Raw genomic sequence first — 20,721 nt, 5'->3', positions numbered from 1 at the left:
AAATCCAACACCAGCTGTTCTCAAGATCATCCAGCTGTAAACACAATGACTCATCGGTGTCAAATTTCACAGAAAGGCGAGACAATGGAAAATAAAGTTTGAAGCTTTTTCTTTAAAATTAACGCATTTCTTTCGGTATTTTTCAGTTTTAAGTATTTTTTATGTTTAATTACATTAATATTAAAAATTGCTGGAAACTAAAGCGATTAAACATAAACAGCTTTCTCCAAATAATAGTATCTGCATCTCAAGAGTTTCCGAAAACTGGGCCTCTGAAAATTGAATGTTTAGCCTAGAAATCTTTGGAAATTTCACGTCTGAGTGCCAAGTGGATAAGACGCTAGACACTGAATATAGACAATGTGGGTTCAAATCTTTGGAATTTTAGTTCAGATTTTTTTTATGTGTAACATTATTTTACCATATCATTAGCATTATTATTACTATTATTATTCTTCACATTTAAAGCTTATAAAACAAGATTAAAAATTGTGATGTCATTTACTTTTTAGCAAAAACAAGTCTTTTGTTGTTAGAAAAGTTTTTATTTCCAGATAAGGTGGTATTGTGATATTTGAAATATAACAAACATAAGAGCACAAGGAAATTGTCCATAATATTAACAATGAAAAAAATAAAATGCTGCAACTATGAACTATGCTACCCTATTTTCATATCACTTGTTTTTGTCCATTGCAGTAACATCTGAAGCTTATTCACTTGTAAGGACAGTATATAATCAGGAGTGAAAATATGTGAAAATAAACATAAAGAAATTAAAGTTTTATATAACAACATAAGAGAGTTAAATCTACAGAGACTTAGTTTTTGTAAACAAGAAATGAAGTCATAATTTTTAATCTCTTGTTTTATAAACTTTAAACATGAAGAATAATAATCATAATAATGCTAATGATACAGTAAAATAATAAAATTATGTTATGTATATAAAAAAAGACAAAACGTTACTATACTTTCAAAGATTTGAACCTAACGATATCTTCTAGTTTAATTACTGATACAAATGACACCATTACTAAACCTTTAATTCCGGTAACATAGCATTTAATATAATATCAATTATCTCTAGCACACTTCTTAGACATCAGCATTTGTCTCAACAGGGGTTGGGTAGAAATGGGTGTATATTAAACACCCTGGTTCTTGCCATTGTTCATACCAGCAAACTCAGCCAACCCTTATTCATATAAAATTGCAGTCTTTTGTGCATTAACCAGACGGGTGTTTACTCACCATTCCAAATGGAGGACACAGTGAGAGAGCTTAAACATCTCAAGGACACTGCGATAAGGCACAGATACAGAAGGAACATAATTTCTGGTTTAGCATGCACCTTCTCCAACAGGCCAGGCACAGCACCTTACTACCCTAAGGACTACCAACGGAACTGGGAATCTGGACCGAACTCTAGACACACCATAATAGATAATACAACCAACACTTAGATAAGGAAATAGCAGGCAGAACAGTTATCAAACTAGCTTACAAAAGGTTCCAATCGATATACACATTAAGAAATGCGAAGGACAAACCTGATAATCTTAGAGCCCCTGGTGTGTACACTGTTCTGGTGAGGGATGACAGATTCCAGAGAGATTTGGTGTACATAGGTTCCACTAAACATTCCATTCAAAAAAGGGTCTGGGAACACAAGTAGGCATTGACAACAAAAGGCACACCACTGCCCTAACCACCTACACCACAGACCTACCTAACATGAGGCTAATAAAATGGTCCTTTCATCATACCAACCACATTAGGGCCCTGGAGGACCTAGAAATATACAGGCTGGCCAGACAGGTGAGTGCAAATTTTAAGGACAGTAATATGATATCATATGCCTGGCAGTACTTATGTGAGAACCATGGCAATGCTAACGATTAAACAACTCATATTATTTATGGTTATGCAGGATCATCAAATAATAAGTAAATATGGGTGGCCTTATATGTATATATTGAATTTGCGTAAATGCCACTGTTAGGTTTAACTTTGATTTATGTTCCAAATTTTTAAAATTTAATGCATTTAAAAAATGTTTGGTTCTAAGCATTCTGTTTTTGGAATACAATTTGTTTAAGAACCTGAAACAGATCCCGGGTAAGATTGAAAGTGTTAGTTTGATATTATATTAAATGCTATGTTACCAGAATTAAAGGTTTAGTAATAGTGTTGGTTTGAAACTATATTGTCTAGCTCCAGTGCCTAGAGTCTTATCCATTTGGCTATCAGCACTCAGATGTGAAATTTCCAAAGACTTATAAGCTAAACACTCAATTTTCAGAGGCCTGCTTATTGGAAATGCTTGAGAAGTGGATCCTATTATTTGGACAAGAAACTATTTGTGTTTAATGTTACATACTCACCAAGTATCATTCGAATAGGAGACCTGAATATCTGGCCTGTTCCTTGTGACAGCATAATATGTTAGTTACTTTTGCTTTCCTGATGCCAAACTGATCATCTGAAAGGCATCAGTTAAAAGGCTACCAGAATCTGCATAAATTAGTAATAAAAAGTGGTGGAAATAAATAATTTGAAGTGGGGCAAAAATTTAAATATGGGAAAATGGTGGCAATATTTTTAAATTTTCCAGAGCGGCCCGAGATACACACTTTGTTATTCCAGCAAACACAAAAAAATATATGTTCCAAAAAATGGTTATACGTTTTAACATTTTAAAAGTTTATTTTATTCTCTATCTCAGAGCTGTGACCTGAAGATGACCATTAAATGATGGCTGAAGATGTTAGTTCAATTAAATAAACATTTTGCTGGAATAATAAGGTATTGTGTCTACAGCAGGGTTTCCCAACATAGTCAATATCGATCACCTAGGAGTCAATGAAAGTTTGAAAGAAATTGATGAGCAAATTAAATACATATTGTATATGCATACATAATATTTTAATATTGTTTAGTAATTCAGTAATTATAATCATTTAAAAATTCTTGAAAATATTTACTATTATTTTCAAAATTTTACAAATACAAAAAAGTATTAAAAATAAAGTGTATATTTATTTAAGGGAATCAATGAAAAAAAAATTTCTTAAGAGGGGTTGATACATGAAATTCTATAGATTGGGGGTTCCTAATCTTGAGAGGGGGTTCCTATTTTTTTTGTTCCAGTTTTGGTTTATACATTCATTGTGCATTACATAAAAGAAAAATTGTGTGAAAAAAAATTTGTATATGAATTTAATATGGAATAAACAGAAAAACAAGAGGTTACTTCATCCAAATCCATATATGGTCCAGCTCCTTCAGGAAACATTTCATCTGCAACTACAGTTCCTGGTTTCATCATAGGTATATTTACAAATTCTGAAATAAATTATAGTTGTATCACATATTTCAATTATCATCTAAGTCATATAAGTAATACTTACATTATATTTATACTTTAACTAAAAATAAAAATCTCCAAAATAATTGTTCATAGAGACCATTTATATTTTATTTAAAATAAGAAGTCAATGTTAATGAATTAATTCAGTAAACAAACTATTTTAAAACTAATCAATGAAAATTTCCATGACAACTCCAAATTCATTTGATTATTCACGTGTGATTTCATTTTATTATTAATATTTAACTAGATAGCTCGACAGTTCAATTAATGTTAATGCGCTTAAAATTTTAAAAAAGGAGACAATAATTGAGTTTAAGGGANCAAAATTAAATAAATAATTACAAAAACTAAAAGTAAATTAATACTAAATAAACTAAATCAAAAATTAATTAAAACTAAAATTAACAATTAAATTTAAAAATAATTAAATAATAATTAAAACATTGGCCTTTACACTGAAACTAAAACCAAAAATAAAATAAAATTAATTTGAAATTTACACAGTTTATTTTGTTAAAGTTATTTTGAAATTTATTTTAAGTTAAAGTTATTTTGAAATTTTCAAATTGTAAATAAATCAAATTAATTTTTCAATTTACATTATTTGTGTGTGACTGTGACAGAACATTTTGCTTTTAATAAATAAACAGATAAAAATTATTAAAAATAATATAAAAACTAAAACTTAAACTAAATCTGTATATCTATGTTCGGTATATAACCAAAAGTTATTATTCAAAAATCAAACAAAGAATAGTTGCTACTAGCAGACCCTGCAACGCATTCTTGTGGCTCGAAATCTATCCATTATAGATGTATAACATTTCCCCCATAGGGGAGGGGGAAATTTTTCAAAAAATCCATTCTTAGTGTACATTCTCTTGACATACCCTATTAAAATGCAATCAAAAACGCAAAAAACCACATCTAAAATAGTATACTGGAAGCCAAGTTCTTCACGATAAGCCTTAATCCTGTCCCTCTCCCCTGGGGGTATCAAAAAATCCCTTTCTAGTGTATATTCTGTTGACGTACCCTATTAAAATGCAATAAAAAACACATCTAAAATAGTATAAATAGAAGCAGAGTTCTTCATGGTAAGCCTTAATCCTGTCCATCTCCTCCAGTGGGGGGGAATTTCGACATGTATATTATATAAAAACACATGTGCATTAGAATGCAATGTTGTGTCAAAATTTCAAAGGAATCGGTAGGAACAAACAAACATTACATTCTTATTTATATAGATAGATAGAAGATGATCTGCTTTAGTTCATCCTCACAGAAAAGCAAACTTAGGTCGTCGTACTTGTGGAGTTAGCACCATCTGTTGGACAATAAAGCCTTCATCCTAGATGATATCTTTTAATTTATATGAATGTTTAACGGAATAATATACAGCCTATGTCCACCCTGATGTTCCATTCTAAATATTGATAAAAGAATTTTTGAAATCAGATGAGTAGTTTCAGAGATTACCTCCTACATCCAAACTTTACCTCTTTATAATATTAGTATCAATAGGAACAAACAAACAAATAGCCATTTCTTCAACTCCAAGCCTGAATCAAAAGTGAAGTCTTTTTGTGTTCCTTCCTCCTTCCCTTTCCATAAATTCATGCTAGTCCACAGAGAATGTTAATGGGTGGTCTTTTCGAGAAAAGAATTATAAATCCCACAGGCAACCATTATGATCTACTTACACCCTATTGTTCTTTGTAAAGTGCTGGGCTGTGCTTAGTAATGCAGAACAACTAAATTAGAATTCTGAATGGCTTAGTGGCTGGAGCTAAGAATGTTCTGAGCATCATCGAACAATTATTCTTAGTTAGACAACTAGGCAAAATGGTGGACAAAGTTAAAATTATGATTGCAACAATTGTCGCAAACGAACTGGTTGAAAAGAATGAAGTAACCAATACAACTATTCAAATGGAAGCTGCATCAGATCGTGATGAAATTAATGAAGCAATTATTAATTGTAATCAATGAAATGAATTGTTATTTTCCGTTAAAATGTATTCAGAATCTGTTATACCGACATATGATAATTTTAATTTCAAAGTCATTTTAGAATGAGAATAATTTTATGATAGTTATAATAAGATATGTTTAGTCCAACATGAGCAGCCATCTTGCAAATCGTACGAGGAGAGAAAAATAATGATGTCACTAGTAGAAGTTAGCATAGATAAAAGAAGCTGACTGAACTAGCTAGAATTCTAGAGGTGGGAGGAGTCAAGCAGTAGTTAGAAATGAGTTCAACATCGCAGCATAACTAGACTTAGCAAGAATTCTGCATTACTGAACATGGCCCTGGTTTCAGTTTCAGTGAGGACAGAACATTTTGCTTTTAATAAATATACAGATTTTGGCTTGATTTACTATATGATTAAATATATGCTATAATGGGGTAAAAGCTGAATACAATGGATTATCATGGTGTGTAATCATCTAGTCAGTGCAAAAAGTGACTTGTATGGTTATATGATTAAATTAATTGGTCTAGAACAGCGATTCCCAACCCGGGGTATGCGATAGGTTGTTTAGGGGTACAGAAAAAAGTTACTTATTATGGCAGAAAAAATAATATATTATGCAGTGCCGTAATTAGGCAGGTGCAACAGGTGCACTCGCACAGGGCCCATTTGGAAGAGGGGCCCAAAAAGCAGGTATTTGTTTTATTACTTTCCCAAAACTAATTAATTAAGGGGCCTAAATGCAAATTCCTGCACAGGGCGCAGGAATGGCTAGTTATGACACTGATATTATGTATCACAAATTAATAGTATTAAAAAATTATTAGGTAAAAAATGTTCCTTGCAACAATCACCAACTTTATTAAACATTTCAAAATGCAAAAATAGAAATAAAAACTTATGCTGCCAATTGTACAATGCAACAGATAATAAATGTTGTGCATTTGGCCAATGGTAGTGGGGATATCATTATGCGTGATTAGTGATTATGCTACGGACTTTTGATGGTGGGGAGTGTTACCGTTATTATTATTATCTCTCAACAATATCCCCACGTGTTGTTTGAAAAAGTATTCTTTTGTTTATAAAAAGTATTTTTTATTGTTAGCAAGGAAAAGGACATAGCTAGTTTCTCCAGATTTTCTCTACAAGCGGTAATTTTTTTCATTATTTATTCAGTATTTTTATTAATTTTTTATTGACAAGACTATGTCTTGTTTATAAAATCGTACTGTCTGCTGTGTTACCAGCATAGAGGTATGAAGGAGTACATGTCAAAAGTTGCAATTTGGCACAAAGTATTAGGTGCCCAAATCATGCGCGCATAAAAAAACCAGACTTGTAGGTACTCGGGGATCGAGAACCAAGTCAAAATAAAATTCAAAATGGCGACACTTTCTACAAACAGGCAGTGTGAGATTTGCGCATGCGTTGCTCGTTAGGAAGTTGGAAATGTCACGGGGGTACGTTAATGAAAAAAGGTTGGGACTGCTGATCTAGAATCAAAGACTAGATGGATGTCCAGGTAGCATAATTGGCAATATGAATGCATAATAAGCAGAAATTGTGAGTTTGAGTCCTTCTCATTGATCTTTTCTTTCAGAATATTCGAAATTAATTTAATTCTAATTGTTAACTTCACATGGTTACTACTCAAATTTTTGTTTTAAATTACATACCTTTCTCTGACCAGCTTTGTTCAAATTCCTTGACCCTCACATTCCATATAGTATGTCACATTGACATAGAAACAGCATTTGACTTACTACCCAAATACACTTTCTTCTTCAACATTTCAATTAGTTATTTTTTCTAATTAACAGTTACATATATTTTATAATTGCTGAATTATTAAAATTGAAAATAAGTAGTTTATCCTGTTATTAATACAACATAAATTTACATGGCTTTGAAAAAAAAAAAAAAAGCCATTATTATTCATTAACAAATCCTGTATAATCCATGTATAAAAGTATATATTTATTAAATTTATACCTTAATTAGCAGATGAGTCTGGCATTGCCTAAGCAAAATATAACAACAAAAAAAATTAAGATTATTAGATTATTTTGTACTTTAACCCTTCTATTATACTATAGATATCATATTTTTTCCTATTAACTCTTAAGAAACTGTACCATTCACAGCTGAATATCAAATGGTAATCTGCCAACAAATCAAATTTTGTGACAAACAGACCAAATATTTAAACTCACCACCCTTGAATACCACTTAAAACATATTTTGTGCAGGCTAGTAACCTTGTATTATGTAATTTTCCTATCTGAATGCCACCAAACCTCTGGTACGAAAGAAAGAAGGGACTGTTATGGAAGGGGATTGGAGTAATTCAACCAAAAGTAGTCGTCCCTGGAAGAGAGGATAGTCTACAACTAATATTTAATACTGGTCTACTATTAATATTTGAAAAGTGATCTGTGTTGAATAGGTTGTGATGGCTCCTCATGTGATCGAAGTTGCTAACCTTAATGCCAAAAGACTTCATATAATTTAAGTAAAAAACATCTTATAAAAATGCAACAATAATTACTTTTATGAGATGATAAAATGTTTATATTTTTGCAACAAATTGTATAAACTACATGGGAAGTATGTTCTTGTAAATATCGTGTTTATAGAAAAATTATTAGGCTGCAATTTGAAAAATATTGCAGCCTAATAAATTATTCCAACTGTCATCCAGCTGTCCTTCCTTAATCTTGAAAAAGCAGTTAAATAGATGAAATCCATAACAGATATGGAAAACTTAGGAGCGGAAAACCCAGATTAACTATATTCCAGTTTGGACTGAAAGTCACGTTACTTCAAAATTTTTTCTCTGAACAGAGTTAGATAGATAATCGGCACACTCTATTGCTAACAGGAAACGTATGATATATGGAGGCAAGATACCACTAAAAGAATTGAGAACATTGTGACAATGTCACAATAAATAACTGCTCATTAGAATAAGTTTAGTTTATGTGGTTATGGCAACATTTCGTGAGATTTTGCTGAGGGGATGCATCCCAGAAAGACTTTTATGGGAAGCTGGACCCTATTTAGGTGTTACTAATGTGAAGAAAACCTGAAAAACTCCATGTGGCCAGCCCGTTGGTGATATCTGAACCCACAACTAACTTGACCAACTAGTGGTAATCTTGGGAGTGCAGAAAGTGAGGAATCCATTAAAACTTTTGCAGGATAAGTACAGGATAACATGCGTTCGCAATACATGAAAATGGAAGTAGAACACACTACATGGTTATGGTTAACATAACCATATATCAAAAATTTCCAATACAAACACCATGATGTCATAAGATTCTGAGTGACAGAAAGGAGCATGAGGTAGTGGAACAGTGTACATAAAATGAAAAAATGACAGAGATATTGGTGCTTGAACAATAAATAGTGAACAAGCCAACACCTGTAACAGAACTCATACAAGTTCATAGATGAGGTGGCAGCACATTGATGAAGCTAACTATGATGTCGGCTGCAGGATATAAAAGCATTTGTCAAATAGAATTCAGACAAAGCATGCATTCTCTCATTTTCTGCTTTAGTTATACATTTCACAGAAAAAAGAAGCAGTGGAATTGGAACTTCTTTTCCATGAAATGCATAACCAATGCAGAAAAAGGAGAATGAACACTTTGAATACCTACAGTTGGTATCACAATAAGCTTCAGTTACAATGCTGCCATCCCATCTGTGAACATGTATGTGTCTTCTGTTGCAAGTGTTGGCTTGTTTACTTTTCATTGTTCAAGCACCAATATCTCTGTTGACTTTCACTCTACATACATTGTTACAATGCCTTATGTTGTTTTTTTGTCATACAGAATCTCATGACATCTTGAATTTCCAGTGTTTACATAAGAAATTTTTGATATACTGTATGATTAACTATGTTAACTTAGATTGGAACACATACAAAAACCAGTTGTAAAAGTCCAATGTATTTACTAAAACAAATGTTTTCATCTGTTTTGAATGGACATCATCGTAGGCTTATGTAACCTGATGATGTACATTCAAAACAGACAAACATTCATTTTAGTAAATATAATGGACTTTTAAACTGGATTTGCTGTTTTGTATGTGTTTCAATCTAAATACTACAAGTTTTAACAAAGTAATTGTTACATTAACTGTAACTATGTTGTGTGTTCTACCCCTATTTTCATGTGTCTTGAGCACATGTCATCTTGAACTTATCTGCAAAAGTTTCAACATATTCCTTGCTTTGATTGCTTCCAAGAGAGTTGCTAATTGGTCAAGTTACTTTATGACTAGCTAGTATTAATTAGCCAGGTTATAGTCCAATAATGAATCTAGCATTATCATTTGATTATTACTAAGACATTACACTACTTTATCATATCACAATAGAATTGAGGCAGAGCTGGAAAGAAAGAAGCAATCACTGTACCTATTAGGTATAGAAAAGGCAATCTTTGTATCTGCCAGCTATGAAAGACATGATCCATGGTCTTGCCAACAGGAAGAGGCAATCCAAGAACAAAGCAATCACTATCAATTGCTTTGTTCTTGTATTTTGTTTGTTTTTTGCACCAATTTTCCATTAGGGACTTACAATGCTGTTTTTATTTTTGAGATAGGCCTAAATTCCATTAGATGCACTCAGTTGCATCAGAGAACATGGTCATTGTCATTTTAATACCTCTGTGCATCAAAAATGAAATCATGGACTCTCATGGATTTTTTATATTCAAATGGACTCTCATCACATTTTTGGATTCCTCATCACAATTAATGGAAAATGGTAAAATTCTACCAAAATTGGCCCATTAAATTTTGAAAATAAACTGAATTCTATAAGCCCATTGAAGGTGTGCTAGTGATCGTGGAACATTACACGACTTTGTCGTGCAATTTGTGCATTATTTCTTTGTCGCACATGCTCATGCTACAACCTTATGTTTTGGAAATGAAGTCATAGACTCCCATTTTTTATTAATTTTTGGATTTCTCGCAATTATTGGAAAATGGCAAAGTTTAATCAAAATAAATCAAACAGATTTTGAGAAGGAACATAAGAGGCTTTGCTAATGCTCCACATCAATAAACATTCCACAGGAGAAAATGTTAATCATGGATCCATATCATATGTACAATTTATTTGATTAACACTTTCCAGTTTTCTGCTAAAAGATGAAGGACTAGTCTCACTTGTTCACAATTTTACATGTTATTCTATGGAACTGGATAGCTTAGACTTGTCGATAGTCATTGTAAAAAGTATGTTTAATGAAAAAATTATTTTATGCACTGCTATGTGACACACACTAAGAATATAAAAGCTGTCATCTGTGTGTGTGTGAATTCCTTATAGCTCCTGCAATTTTTGTCCAATCCAGATGAAATTTTGGTTATATTCATTTTACATTCATTATATAAATTTAATACTGTAACTTATAGTTAACTTGTTTTTATTGAAAAAAATTTACTGTACTGTACAGCAATGTTTTTCAACCTTCTTGAATACGCGACCCCTTTACAAGTTAAAAAAATTCTGGTGACCCCCCCAGGGCCATATTAAAACTATATCAGTGATTTTAAAAACTACGTATTTAATTTTCTTTCTGTTGAGACCTAAACATCAATCGAAAAACCAATTGTACTTTAAAATAAAAACGCAAAGCCTTCTGACTGAAATTGTGGTTTTATTTATTGTAGTGTAGGACCTACAAACACTTGTCTTTTTCTTTTATCCGCGACCCCCATGCAAGGCTTTGCGACCCCCCTGGGGTCGTGACCCACAGGTTGAAAAACACTGCTGTACAGTATAACAGAATAATTTTGCACCAATTTCTTTTATACTGCTTCCTCTGGAAACACATCCCTGTGGTAAAATCAGTGCAGCCTGCATAATGAATATTGATATTGGTGACTTTTATTGTGAACAGCACAGTAGTTAACTGAGGAAGTGTAATGAAGTCTTACTTGTGTAGATGGCTGAGATGAGTCATACCTAAATTGTTTTATAGTATTGAATGCTATGTAAAGTTAATAGGAACTATCTCAGCAAAGTTTGAAATTCCCGTGAGTAGTTTATCAACCAAAATAAGAAATCACAAATCAATTTTGAAATTAGCCAATGATGTAAGACCTACTGTTTAGCAAAACATGCTAGAACCTGTGTTTATGTCGATGTAGATGAAGCAATTTTAATGCTCTTAGTAAGTGTGAAGCATATAACGAGGTGAAAACATTGTTTAATTGTTCTATGCAACAAAAATTTACAAATTTTTTAAACAAAAATTTAGTTAAACTAAGTTGTAAGTATTTTAACACACAAATGTAAACTGACTTAAAATTACATTAAAATAATACTTTATTTACCAAAAAGTGTAATTTCTGTATAACAAAATTTCCCTGTAGCAAATATTTTTCAGGATTTAGCAACTTTGTTATGTAGAAGTTTGACTGTATATTGTTTTAAGGTAATGGTTTATTCTTCAATACACTACATAACAACTACACAATCATTATTTTTGAAATAAGTCTCTACACAAAGATGTGTTGTTCTGTGATCTACCTTTCCATGTTGAACAAAATAGCAACTGACTAATCAATACCATCATCTGACAAGCAATACTACTAACCACCATAATTTACATATTATGAACATGGCTACACCCTATATGTACAGTACAAAAGGATAAACTCCCAACAATGATAATTTTTATTAATACAATAATACTTTGTTCTTTATATATTTGTCTAAACCAGTGTTTCTCAACAGGGGCAATATTGCCCCCATGTGGGCGTTTTTCCATGTTGAGGGGGCAATTAGTAACAATTTATATTTTGGGGGGCAAAAAACAATTTTCTGGGCGATACAGTAAAACATTATATTAAGAATAATTAGATATTTTATTCGTTATATCGTACAATAATTAAACAAATAACATTATACTAGTCACTAGTCTATTCAATGCAGTACAAATTTGGCGTTAGCCTCGGCCCTCGGCATCGGAATTTTGAAGTGAAAGGGGTGATACTAAGTAACGGTTTCATTGAAGGGGCGATACTAAGTAATGGTTTTATTGAAGGGGGTGACGATTTGTTAGAGGTTAAGAAACACTGGTCTAAACAAATAAAATTCTTAAAAACTTTAGAAAAATGTTCTTAATTTTCAATATTAGAACATCAATGCATTTTCACTAATCTGAATTATTGTATGAAATTGTTTGGATTATTAAAGTTCTGTATGAAGGTCACTCTGAAATTAATATCAGATTAATTCAAGAATAATGCATAAATTGTTGCAGTCAGCTTTTGGCAATGAAGCACAGTTTTAAGCCATTCTATTCAGATGGTTTACAGAATTCCATGGGAGTTTGCAATTCTCTACATAATGAAAACCACAGTCAGACCTGCATCAGTAGTAGTCCCAGAAAGGTGTCTGCCATATGAAAAATGGTAACTGACAATAATTGATGTACCTATCAAATGATGCTTGCTGTTATTGGCATCACATCTGCAACTACATACAAGATCAGGCATAAACAGTTGATATAAAAGATAATGGTTAGTTGCTACATAAGTGAAGGAAGAACTAGTTAAAATCAGTTGGCAAACTTAAAAGTTACTGAATTGTGGTAGTCATTGCATCATCTCCAAAACTGTACAAGGTGACAAAATGTACAGTACATACCATTTTTCAATGTCCTACACATCAGGAGGATATGAGGGTGTAGTATGCTTTTTAATGATTCTACACCAACTACTGTGAAATGACAAGTAATAAAGTTATGTATGCTGTATTCTTGAGGAGTACAGGGCTTGTCAAAGCCATCAAGTTAGTAAGCCAAAAGACATTGCAGCCAATTGGAATACACAAAAATGTCTGCCAGAATTGCTTCAGGAACTGAATGTTAGATCATTATGCTTTACCACAATATTGCTTCTTCTCATAAGTTTATAACAATAATTAAGTTTCTTGCAGAAAATAACATCAAAGTAATGAAACTTACACCTTACTCTCTTGATCCAGCCATATGTCACTCTGGTTATTTTTTAATCTTAAAAAGTTTATACAGTTGTTGTTTTGCATCCAAAGATGAGATTGACATTGCTATCAGAGAATATTTTCAATGAATGGCTTGAAGCTTTCCACCTTTGTAAAATCCAATTTGGAAAGTACATTGTTGCCAGAGGTTACTAAAGTTTTACAGTTCTAGTATCTACTGGTTTTTGTACTTAAATTTTCCAGCACTCACAAATTTCAGAGTGACTCTCTATATAGAAAAAAGCAAGTCAAAAAGATCTACAGACAAATTTGACATATTTTTAAAAATTACAGGTATACCTCGCCTTACGTCGGTAATTGGTTCCAGGAGAACGACTTAAGTCGAAAAATGACGTAAGTCAAATTTACTTGTCTCCGAATCTACTTGCCATTAGGCTAAACCATAAATTACCAATTCCCGTTCTGTATTTTATATATTAATGCATTTTTAATAATATATGGTGAATAAGGATCTATTTTAAGCTTACAAACAAATAAATTTTAGTTTTTAATATAGTACAGAAAAAAGTCATTTAAATTTACGAATGCATGTGCTGTAAATACAATATAGGCCTATACTTGTAAATGTATATATTATAATATGATTTTATGTGCATTAAACATTTTTCTAGTGATATTACGACTTCAATATTTGTGGCGGATAGACGTAAAGTCGAATAAAATGACTTAAACTTGATTTTTATTTTTCCATATATTTTTTTGACAAATGATGTATAATCGGGAACGACATAAGTCGAGGTATACCTGTATTGCATAATTTCTTTGTTTTTTGGCTGGAACATTTAATGAAAAAATAGAAAAAAATTGATTCAGATTAGCAAGAATGAGGAGTATTAAGTTTATATTGCTATTTTATCTTGTTGTTTATAATGATATTCAATATGAATATTAAAAAATATTACAATTAAAGTGTTAAACATAAATCTCTATGCAATTACAGTAAATAATGCACAAAAAAATTAAATTTCAACAATTAACTTATGATGAAACACTAATCATTTGTTAAGGTTATAAAAGATAATGCCATTTATTTAATTTTACATTCAAAATGTGTACTGAAGATAAGTAATACGACACTCATGCATTCATAGAAATAAATGTGAATGATATCAAATAAAAGAAGGCAGTGAGCTTAATAAAAATGTAATATGGTGAAATCCAAAAAGAAAGAAGGATCCAAAAAAACACCTATACAGTATCATTCTGGACACAATAAGAAAAGACATACTCAAAGATATAATACATTGAAGGAAAGACAGCTGATACAAATAGCTATTCTGATAATGATGCCAAAGAGTATAATAAACACTCATCAAAAACATATTAAATATTGATGCTTATAGTCATGTAAACTTTAATACGTATATGTAACACTCTCTGTACATCACTAAGTACCTATGTTATTTCAAACCAATATATTAATAAATTACAACTATACAAATCTTTATCATTATAATATAAACTTTAAAACAATAAGATCATGATCCACACAAACTGTTCAAAGGTTTCTATTCACAGTCTGTTTGTTCAATTTGAAATATCTACAGATTATTAAATATTTACTTAACAATATAAATAATATATTTAGTTATTTGTAAATAGTCAAAATTGCTTGATTTGAGGGTGTTAAGTCTTGGATTCATTACTGAATTAACCTGCTAATTATATTTAAGTAAAACTGCAGTTCTGAATGAGAGGTTTGGACCCCCTAGACAACAGGCTTTATCTCACATAGGATCACATGTAGACATATGTTCCTTTGATTTTTTTATACCTATGGGCATGATATACAGCTCTAAGGGTGCGACTATGCAGACGCGAGCGAGCGAGAAATCTCGCTGGCGAGAGCGAATTTCTGGTTCTCGCACATATCTGACAGGGTTTGATATTTATCGCGTCTCGTCTTTTCTCGCTCGCTCGTGTCTGCATAGACCAACCGTCTCATTTAGAGTTGCATTTGTATCATTATATTGTGACTACCAATTAATACTTTATTTTAAAAATCCGCATTTTATAATAATTTCATTAATTCATATTATAAAAACATCATATTACCGTGAAATAAACCCTTTAACGAACTTATTCTCCCAAAAAAACACTATAGAAATTCAATGAGTAACAAAATCCTCCGCTCGTTTTCCGCCGCCATCTGACGGATTTAAATTATTGACGTTAAAAAAATAATTTTTCAAATACACAGAGTTTTAGATGAATAGAAACTAACCTCAATATTTCATCTTTTGAACAATTTGTGAAAAGTAACCCACATTGACCTTTCAATTTTTCACTGATTTTATAAAGATTATCTCTATATTCTTCTTCAGGTGTCCTTCCAAGTGCTCTTGCCATAACTCTATTCTTTCCAAAGAAGAATCTAAATATTCGTTAAATAAACTGATTAGACATTGGTTTTTAATTTGATGATGATGAAATAGTACTCATTTAAATCACCTGCTATGTTTCCATTCTTCCCGGACATCTTTTAGAGTATTATTTCTCATATTGCGAACAGAAAAGAGGACTACACGAGCATAACTGTCAACACATTTTTGAATCTAAAACGTACATAAAATAGATATTTTTAATTCATATTACTTAAGATTATTCAATCCATATAAAAACTTATATCAAGTTCATATATTACAAATTAAATAATAATTATATTTTACTACAAATATTCAAAACTATTCCCTATATGATAAACAAATTGAGAAATTAATTAATTGTTCAATGAAAGACATAATCCTGCTACTCAAACAACTTTGAGTTTCAAATATGCATGATCCCAAAAAACAACATCAAAAATTAGTAATTCTTCATTCTTTACATAAAAAAAAATATATTGAGTCAATTTACATCATCTTTTTATAATCAGAACTCAATATTTTCATAAATTTAAAATATTACCATAATATGATGTGTTTAAAAGTCAATTGATGGTTATGCAATGACGTGTGTTTTCTGCTGATTTTAACTTTCAACAATAAACTCATCCAACAGTATTTCCTTTGTCTTACCAAGAGTTTTTACAAAAACATGATAAAACCTTCGCTGGCTTCAGACATTCATCTACTGTCACAATTTTCTCAAACAACCAAAGGTATGTATGGTTCACATTTGGTTCTCTCCCATTTATTGTCTGTACATCAATCCACACTTAATTAACTGATGTATCAATTACTTTTTTATTTAAAAACTGATACAAATATGATAATTCCTTCCTCTTTGTGTGTCTCAGACAAATATTTAAAAACAAAATGTTCATGTCATATACTGTACTAGTATTTTATAGTGAATAAAAACTGGGCAATAAACACTCAAATCCTTGTCATTGGATTTGAGAGTTTATTGCTACATTTACCTACATCACCTACATTAACATTTTTTCTATGTTATTTTTTTTGAGGTTGTTTTAGCTTTATTATAATTATAATTATAATATAATCTATACAGAATACACTAAGGCAAAATCTGTTTCCAATTCTTATGATATTTGCACTTGAATTACATTTAGCTTAATGAAAATTAGTCCTACTGCATCTATTTTGCTGTTTAATTTCATTTAAAATAATTAAAAGCAAAAATATTCCAAAGTTTGCTCTTGTCTTATTGACACTCCCCCTGCCATTCTGGTTATTGAACTTTCCCTTGTCTAGTATAAAAATGTTTCTAAAAATAACTTAATTGATTGACATTCTTTCATTGATTTTATGTTATTAATAGAAGGATTATTGTAAATTAAATTTTAGTCAGGATGACCAATGTCAATTAAGCAAAGAACTCTTACAATGGGAAAAAAATAAAAGCTACATTTGATTAAATGTTATCAACTTAATTTGCATGCAAAAATGAATATTTGATTGTGAAGGTAGTTATACAATTAATGTTGTATACCATGAAATTTTATGTCTTATATAAATAAATTTTATTTTCCCTATTTATTTGTAATTTAACCCCCTGTTGCTCCCAAACTGATCTGCCTATGCATGAATTCCAAACTGCATATTAGTGTACATATTTGTCAAAAGTGTGGCTTAAAAATTTTATTTCAGTTTGCAGGGTATACACCAGTTTGAATTATACACTGCTGCAGGTTACATGCATAACATTATGGTAAGCACAAAATAATAAAAATCCAAATATTATTACTACTTTATAGGGAGTGATACATTTACATTTTCAAAATCTGAAAGCAATTTATGGTTATAAATTATATATAATAATTATAATAATGAAAGATACATTGAATGAAATCTTACTTCTTCTATCAAATGCTGCTTCATTTCTAAACCTTTCTTTCTTGTTTTGGTAAGAGTAACTGTAAAAACATTTCAAAAAAATATTTACTATAAATTATTATGTAAAAAGTTATTTTAAAGGATAATTTATTGTTATATTTTAGATTATTATATCAAAAGTTGAATTACATATAAGTATTATATGTAAATTATTTAGCTGTAAAATCAATACACATTCTATAAAACTTTGATCCAAAAGATAAGACTCTCTTAAACTTTATGATTTCTCATTAATAGAGATTAATTAAAACATAATGAAGATTCAGGTGCTTCATTCCTTCTCAATAAGTAGATGTTTCACTAGCATTCATTTTAAAATATTGATGATCTTACAACAGTTATGGTTATATGAAAGAAAAGAATTATTTTTGATGAACAAAATATTTTATACTAAAGAAATGGAAAAATGCATGAGGTCCTTACTGTACAGTTAGATTAGAAAGAGAAATCTCAGAGAAACAAATTCTATGATGATGATGTTTCTAATTGCATTCAATACTTCATTTTTGGAGTGAAAACTTGTCATTTTGTTTTAGTGTAATACATAATGATATAAATAAGGTAGTACAATTGCAGATGTGCACAACTACATGTGGAGCATCAGTCAAGGCGATCAATCTCTCACACCTCAGTACTCAGTAGGGGTGATCCCCAACACTATATGACATCAAGTAATCCACAAACAGTCAAGTGGGCTACTTCAAGTTGGTATAGTTGTGTGCACTAAATAGTTAAATGCGATAGTTTTTGTGGAGTGCAACTGGCAATTACATGTGGCTTAATTCAGGGGCTATAACTCACAAAGGGTCACATTTAGAGGTATGGTTCCTTTGACTTTTCTGCTCCTATGGACATGCTCTATAGTTGTGTCAAGGTCCCAACAGTGTCATTCACTTCAGTGCACAACTACATGTGGAGCATCAGTCAAGGCAAGCAATAACAAGCTTTGATGATGCAGAGCATGGAGAATAGGCAGTAGCACTGGTTCAAGGTAAAAACAATTTTCAGTCAGTAGAAGTTAATGCATTTATCATTTGTTATAGGCACTGATTGCCATGCCTATAACATAACTTGCTTGCAAGCATGATGTCCACAAGCAAGATGGCAACTGAAACTGCTACCATTGGGTTCTATATTTGAAGACGATATCTGGGAAATAGTTGGCTGTCAGACTTTCCTTTGTTCTTTAATGATAAATATTGCTAGAATGTCTGATAACTGCACTGTACTGATTGTTAACTCACAAAGGGCCACATTTAGAGGTATGGTTTCTTTGACTTTTGCTCCTATGGACATGCTCTACAGCTGTGTTAAGGTTCCAACAACATCATTCACATCTGCAATCTTCCCAATAATGTTACAAATATGAATGTGAGTTAAGTACTGTGTTTTGGAAATGTCTACAAATACGTTTCTTTAAAAAAATTAAAAACGACCCCATGTACCGATTCTATATAATTACCATTTGTTACTTGGTGAAAGCAAAAATTCTTATAAACTTCTATTCAATATTAAATACAGTAATACAAATGATGGTAAAATTATAGTAAAGCGAATTACGAATTCACTAACGAAGTTCAAATTGCTCATTAGATATTTTAACTTAGATTTTTCTAAAAATTAATATTTATTAAATAGTATAGCAGTTATATTCCTCTTTTCAACCTTCCAAATTATTTTAAACGAAAATGATCAAATCTTACTTTGTCTATTTCTTTTGGATTTCGGCATGTTTAACAAATTACACGAAAAATAGATTTAGTATGAAACACGTGTGTTCTATTAATTTAAACCAACACTAGAGGGCGGACATATGACAAAAATCAATGTTAACAGTATTTTATTTTTAATATTTATTTTTCCTAATAAAGTTAAATAATGCATTTGCAAAAAATTTTTAAATGTAAATTTTTTTTCACGTTTTTTATAAGTGAAAATTGTTAAATTAATGAAGAATTGTAGGCCGAACTTAGCATCGGCTTGCCGCTATGGAGCCCGGAATCGAGTCCAAGATACGATTATCTAAACTTTCACGATGCCACAATTACAGTCAAACCTCGATTTTCGAACGCCTCATTTTTCGAACAATTCGCTTCACGAACTGAATTTCGAACTCATAATTGCTCCGGTTTCCGAACAAACCACTCGGCAAGATCCGACCACAAATTAGAAAAGCATAGATGGTCTTCTTATATTAATTAAAGAAAGTCGACCACCCGATCAATCAATGACAGGACTACCAATTCAGAAGTAGTGGTGCCGAGATCGCCAGACGTCATTAGTCGTCACGACACGAATCATCGATGACGTTGCTATTTAAAATAGATTTCAATACGCATGCGGGAAAGATACTATTTTCGTTTTTCGGTACACTCTGCAGTTAAATCAAATTAATTACTGTAATAAAAACCGCGTTAATTGATATTTACGTAATATAAATGGAATTCAAGAATTTGTGTTTAAATATGCTTAAGTTAAATTAGATAACAAAAGTTTATTAATATACTGTATATTATAATATTAATATTTATTTATCAGCTTTAAAGCAAGAGTGGCAAACATTTTTGAAATCAAGAGTACGCTCGGTTTACTAAATGACGTAATTGGTGTTTGCTGATTACATCCCCATACAAAAATTATTTTACATTGTATTGATTTTTCTTCTGCAACAACTTTTAATTGTATATTTGAATTTTTTTGCGGAACACTTAAAGTGTCTTCGCGAAGCAACCGTGTTCTGCAGACCACGGATTAAGTACCACGGGTTTATATAAAGCTCCTCTTAGTGCTCACAGAGCGGAGAGAGTCTCCATATAAACGAGAGAGAGAGAGAGCGGAGAGAGTTATAAAAAAATACACGTGATAATTAATAATTCATTAAAAGTTTTTTAAACAAATTTAATATTTTATATTATAATATTTATTCAATAATAAATTAGAATATACATATCACTAAATATATAATAATTTCATAAAATAAATCGTCTCCAAAATAAAGCTTTC

At 31.1% G+C, this 20,721-nt stretch overlaps 2 protein-coding genes across 2 annotated transcripts in view; both read right to left on the bottom strand.

Annotated features, from left to right (window-relative positions):
- The window catches only part of LOC111634351 (COP9 signalosome complex subunit 9), a 50,915-nt gene extending 35,332 nt beyond the window's left edge, over nt 1–15,583 (bottom strand). The window contains exons 1-2 of the mRNA XM_023379106.1: nt 15,476–15,583; nt 3,257–3,348 (exon numbers count right to left, since the gene is read on the bottom strand). Of these exons, the coding sequence (XP_023234874.1) occupies nt 3,257–3,331 (75 nt within the window). The 5' untranslated portion in view covers nt 3,332–3,348; nt 15,476–15,583. The remainder of the gene's footprint in view (nt 1–3,256; nt 3,349–15,475) is intronic.
- A 9-nt stretch (nt 15,584–15,592) lies between these two features.
- LOC111634358 (mRNA turnover protein 4 homolog) lies at nt 15,593–19,510 on the bottom strand. Its single transcript, XM_023379114.1, has 4 exons — nt 19,422–19,510; nt 17,680–17,738; nt 15,872–15,975; nt 15,593–15,794 (listed from the first exon to the last, which is right to left on the bottom strand). Exons 1-4 carry the CDS (start codon nt 19,447–19,449, stop codon nt 15,593–15,595), a joined length of 393 nt encoding a protein of 130 aa, XP_023234882.1. The 5' UTR covers nt 19,450–19,510.
- Nucleotides 19,511–20,721: the final 1,211 nt, after the last annotated feature.

The sequence above is a fragment of the Centruroides sculpturatus genome, unplaced genomic scaffold, assembly GCF_000671375.1.
Source record: "Centruroides sculpturatus isolate CEXI.00-Female unplaced genomic scaffold, Cexi_2.0 scaffold855, whole genome shotgun sequence".
In the NCBI taxonomy this organism is placed as follows: Eukaryota; Metazoa; Arthropoda; class Arachnida; order Scorpiones; family Buthidae; genus Centruroides; species Centruroides sculpturatus.
Note: the sequence above shows the minus strand (reverse complement) of the source record. Positions and strands in the feature narration are given on the sequence as shown.

What these genes read in the sequence shown, in the direction of transcription:
- LOC111634358 (XM_023379114.1), bottom strand. Translation starts at nt 19,449, where the DNA reads ATGCCGAAATCCAAAAGAAATAGACAAA. An exon ending in AGCAGCATTTGATAGAAGAA is followed by an intron (nt 15,976 to 17,679) that starts GTAAGATTTCAT and finishes TGTACGTTTTAG; the next exon opens with ATTCAAAAATGTGTTGACAG. An exon ending in GAAGAATGGAAACATAGCAG is followed by an intron (nt 15,795 to 15,871) that starts GTGATTTAAATG and finishes ACGAATATTTAG; the next exon opens with ATTCTTCTTTGGAAAGAATA.